The 4,813-nt window shown below is 40.0% G+C and overlaps 1 protein-coding gene across 1 annotated transcript in view; it reads left to right on the top strand.

Moving 5' to 3' along the window:
* Positions 1-3,892: 3,892 nt before the first annotated feature.
* Positions 3,893-4,813, top strand: part of LOC107148746 (keratin, type II cytoskeletal 6A-like) — a 3,076-nt gene continuing 2,155 nt past the window's right edge. Inside the window, exon 1 of the mRNA XM_048802450.1 lies at positions 3,893-4,512. Coding sequence (XP_048658407.1) covers positions 3,973-4,512 — 540 coding nt within the window. The 5' untranslated portion in view covers positions 3,893-3,972. The remainder of the gene's footprint in view (positions 4,513-4,813) is intronic.

Raw genomic sequence — 4,813 nt, 5'->3', positions numbered from 1 at the left:
CCCTGCCCCCCCCCCCTTCCCAGCAATGCATGAGAGCTTCCTGTTCCATAGCCTTGCCACGCATTCCAGTTGCTGGTGTTCTGGATTTTAGCCATTCTCCCAGTTGTGTGGTGACACCTCATTGTTGTTTTTATTTGCAGCTCTCTGGTGGCATGTGCTATCAAGCACCTTCTTATCTGTATTTGTCTTACGTTTGTTTTGTTCAATGCAGTGATGTTTTGCTTGCTTGTTTGGTTGGGTTTGTTTTTTTCTTTTCTTTTCTTTTTTTCTTTCTTTTTTTTTTTTTTCCAGTGCTGGGGATCAAACCCAGGTCCTTGTACATGCTAGGCAAGTGCTCTACCACCTAGCTACATCCCTAACTCTAGTGAGGGGTCTTTAAAGGACTTTGGCCCCTCTTATAATCATGTTGTTTCTTATTGTTGAAATTAGGGTTCTTGGTACATTTTGGGTATATTCTTTATCAGATATGTCTTTTGCCAATATTTTCCCCTAGTCTATGAACTGATTTCTCATTCTCTCAATGCTGGCTTTCACAGACAAGTTTTAATTTTAATGAAGTCTGGATTATCAATTATTTCTTTTGTGGTTCATAAATTTGTTACTGTATCTAAAAACTGATCACCATACCAAACGTCATCTAGGTTTGTTTCTATGTTATCTTCTAGGAATTTTGTAGTTTGGCATTTTATATCTGGGGTTATTATTCACTGGGAGTTGGTTGTGTAGAACATAAGGTCTGTGTCTGGATTCATTTTTTTTCTTTTGTATGTGGATGCCCACTTGTTCCAGCACCATCTATTGAAGACTGTCTGCTCCATTGTATTGACTTTGCTTGTTTGCCAAGATCAGTTGAGTGAATATATGCATTCAGTTCTGGGTTCTCTATATTGTTCCTTGACCTATTTGTTTATTCTTGTTATCTATCTTGATTACTCTAGCTTCATAGTAGGTCTTAAAGTTGAATAGTGCAGTCCTGTGATTTTGTTCCTCTTCTTCAATATTGAATTAGCTATTCTGGCATTTTTGCCTTTCCATATGAACTTCACAATCGGTTTGTTCATATAAAAGGATCACTTTCTAGGATTTTGACTGGAAAAAAATACAGAATTTTATACTCCAGAGTAAAACTTAAGGACTGACGTTTTTAAAAAAATAATAATTTATGAGGTCAAGATAGCCTAGGATGAAATGCACAATGTGACAAGAGAATCTAAGTATATTACAAATATATGAACTAACCTTGCTGGAGTTGGGGGTGGGATATAAAAAGGCTGACCTATATATACACACACACACATACATACACACAATATATATATATTGTGTGTATGTGTGGGTGTGTATACATCGGTATATTGCTGGCTTCAGTAATGTGTCCGTGTCTTGCTTCAGGGGCAGTGATAGCATGAGGGCTATGTACGTAGGTGCTGGCTTTGGCAGCAGGAACCCCCCCACACCTCAGAGAAAGAGAGAGATTATAAAGAATTGGCTGATGTAATTTTGGAGGATGACAAGTCACAAGATAAGTTTGACAGAGAGCCAATGACCTTGTTCCAGACCCAAAAAACAGAAGAGTCAATGGTGCAGTTTCAGTTGAAAACATGACAAGTTCAAGATATAAAACAAGCTGATGTTTTGGTGTGTGTCTGAAGGCAGGTAAAAACAATGTCCCAGTTCAAAGGCAATCATACAAGAAGACTATCCACTTGCTCAGTCCTTTATTACCGTTAGGTTTTCAACTCATTGATTACGTCCACCCACATTAGGACTGACAATCCACTTTATTCAATTAAGCAATTCAGATTTTAATCTTATACAGAAACCCCTCTCAGACATATCCAGAAAATGTTTAACCCAATATCTGGGTATCTCATGGCTCAATCAAGCTGATACCATTTTGTTGCCTATTGGCAGCATTTTGATGATGAAGCAAAGAAAGTACAGAGACTATGATTCATGAGCCTCTGTGCAATGATCTTTGATGGGTTGTCTGAATTAAAGAATAAAAGAATTATTCACTTAGCTATGTGTCATAAAGAGAATTGCTCTTAGCCTGGAAATGGCCTCAGCTCCTCCCCCAGAATAGTTTCTGCAAATGGCAGGTCCAGAAGGTATTCATCTCATCCGCAGATGAGCACTATTCAGAGAGGAACCACTGCAGGATCCATGTGTGCAATCAAATGATGAAAGCAATAAGAAAAGCAAAGGGCATGTAACACTCAACAGAAAAAAAAGGTGCAATACAGTATTAGCAAGAAATTCAATAACAGGATCTTGACTGCAAAATAAGAGAATGTGGACAATATGGCGAGACAGTAACTTACAAAGCTCAGAGAAAAACTAAAGTCACGATAGTAATGAAGACCAAACCAAAAACAACACAAAGAGGAAAGACATGGCAGAATGCCAATAATGGACCTGTAGAAAGAGAGAAACAAAAGCAAACAGTTACACAAAAGGGAACATTGATTGTTAAAGGAGAATCAAGAGAAAACATAGAAATTGGAGACAAAGTGAATACAACAGTATAATTGGAAAAGAGAACATATGTGATACATATACAAGGTTTTAATATATATGCAAATGTGTATACATATACATATATGTAAAATGAAGAGTCCAACACACACACACACACACACAAATACATATATCCCACCTATTCCCCAGGAAAGGCACAAAATCATATCCAAGTTACTAAAAGGACACACATGGAACTAATAACAATACTTTCTTTCATGTACTAAAACTGAGTGATAGCAAATGACCCAGGATGCAATCTGTTCATCAAACATAGTATATATTCAATTTGTAAATATATGAATAAATGTGTAAAAACCACATTTAATATTTAAGTAGGCATTCTACTACATCCATATCTGAAATGTCTGAACATATAAGAGAACCTTCCTAAGCTTCAACTAACAGTTTAAGAAAATATGAAGGAGACAGTAGTGTGTTCATGAAACACCATGAGTGTGCAAATATAAAATCACAAACACTGAAAGACAACACAGGACAGTGATTTCCTTAAGAAATATGTTATTAAGAGAAAAGGAGAGAGGAGGAAATTTTAGGACTTAAAAGGCATTTTAGTTAAAATATATTATCAAATAAAATATGAATAGGTTTATTTGACTGATATGGACAGCCAATTTTTTTTAAAAATCTAATAAATCGATACTGGAAAATTAAATACTATAAATTGAAGTTTTAATGAATAAATTTATTTCTTCAAGTGATAAGGATGATTTTTGAATGTATGTTTTTAAAATATAGACATAATATTGCATTATCTACTGAAGAAAAATGATTTCTGGGAATTGCTTTCATATAATTTAGGGTTGGTAGGTGAACAGGAGGGAAGCATGGAAGAAGAGCTATGGTCCAAAGATCTTAAATATTAAAGATGAGTATACATGGCAAGTAATGTGCATTTTTTAATTTTCTACCTGCTTAAATTTTTATAAAATGGAAAAAAAAGTTTATCATTTAGAATAAATGAAAGAAAATGGTGATCTTATTGTTAGCATACGATGACATTTAATATTCAATATTTCTGTAGGTTGAAAGGACCAGACTGGGAAGAAGACAGCAGGCAGAGCATTTTAAAACAAAAGGATGACATGGAGAACCTTTGTTTCAGACAGTGACTAACTCCTAGGCACAGTGAATTGAGAATTGCCTTATTGTATAGAGATCAAGTCACAGCTGTAGGCAGAAGTATTTTCCCTGACTAAAGGAAGCCAAAAATGCAATCTGGTTATTTCATAACTTTTCTAATAATCCAGGTGTGATCTCACTGTTTGTAAAGCCCAGCCCTTCCCAATCTGCAAGCTCACCTTCCAGCCCTGAGCCCAGCCCACTCACACCATATATAAGCTCTGCCTCAGTCCATCTCCTTCATCTGCTCCTCTCTGCTCTGCCCTCCAGCCTCTCTCGCCTTGCCCAGCCTTCTCGTCTCCAGGCACCATGACCAGCAAGTCCACCACGAGGATCCAGAGCAGCAGCAGCAGCCGCAGAGGCTTCAGTGCCAGCTCAGCCAGAGCCCCAGGGCTCTGCCGCTCTGGCTTTAGCGGCATGTCTGTGTCCCGCTCCAGGGGCAGTGGTGGCATGGGGGCGGCATGCAGAAGCGCAGGCTTTGGCAGCAGGAGCCTCTATGGCACAGGGGCCTCCAAGAGGATCTCCATTGGAGGGGGCAGCTGCGCCATAGGCGGCGGATATGGCAGCGGAGTTGGAGGTGGCTTCGGCTTCAGCAGTGGATTTGGTTTTGGAGGTGGAGCTGGTAGTGGCTTTGGGCTCGGTGGCGCTGCTGGCCTTGGTGGTGGCTACGGGGGCGCTGGCTTCCCTGTGTGCCCCCCTGGAGGCATCCAAGAGGTCACCATCAACCAGAATCTCCTGACTCCTCTGAACCTGGAAATCGACCCCACCATCCAGCGGGTGAGGACCGAGGAGCGTGAGCAGATCAAGACCCTCAACAACAAGTTCGCCTCCTTCATCGACAAGGTGAGATAGGATTTCTACCTAAAAATCCACTCTGAGTCTGGTAATAAATGCCAAAGAAGGAGAGGAGAGGGAAGAATTTTCAGGCTTTGTGCAAATACTGTTTTACAGGGGTTCCCATTTGCTCCTGAGTCCTGCATTTGGGGGCCCCTTTCTTAGTTAGACTGGCAGCCAGAGCCTGATTCTCATTCAGAGGTGATCCACGAAGGGCTCCATGATTACTATTGGAGAGAGAGAAAAGCTCTGTGCCCCACTGTAGCACGGCTGAGGCACAGGAAGGCAGATGTGTTCACCTGGTGGCAGCCCGAGT

Source organism: Marmota marmota, unplaced genomic scaffold (genome assembly GCF_001458135.2).
Source record: "Marmota marmota marmota unplaced genomic scaffold, marMar, whole genome shotgun sequence".
Classification (NCBI taxonomy): Eukaryota; Metazoa; Chordata; class Mammalia; order Rodentia; family Sciuridae; genus Marmota; species Marmota marmota.
This window is presented reverse-complemented; position numbering and strand designations above follow the sequence as displayed.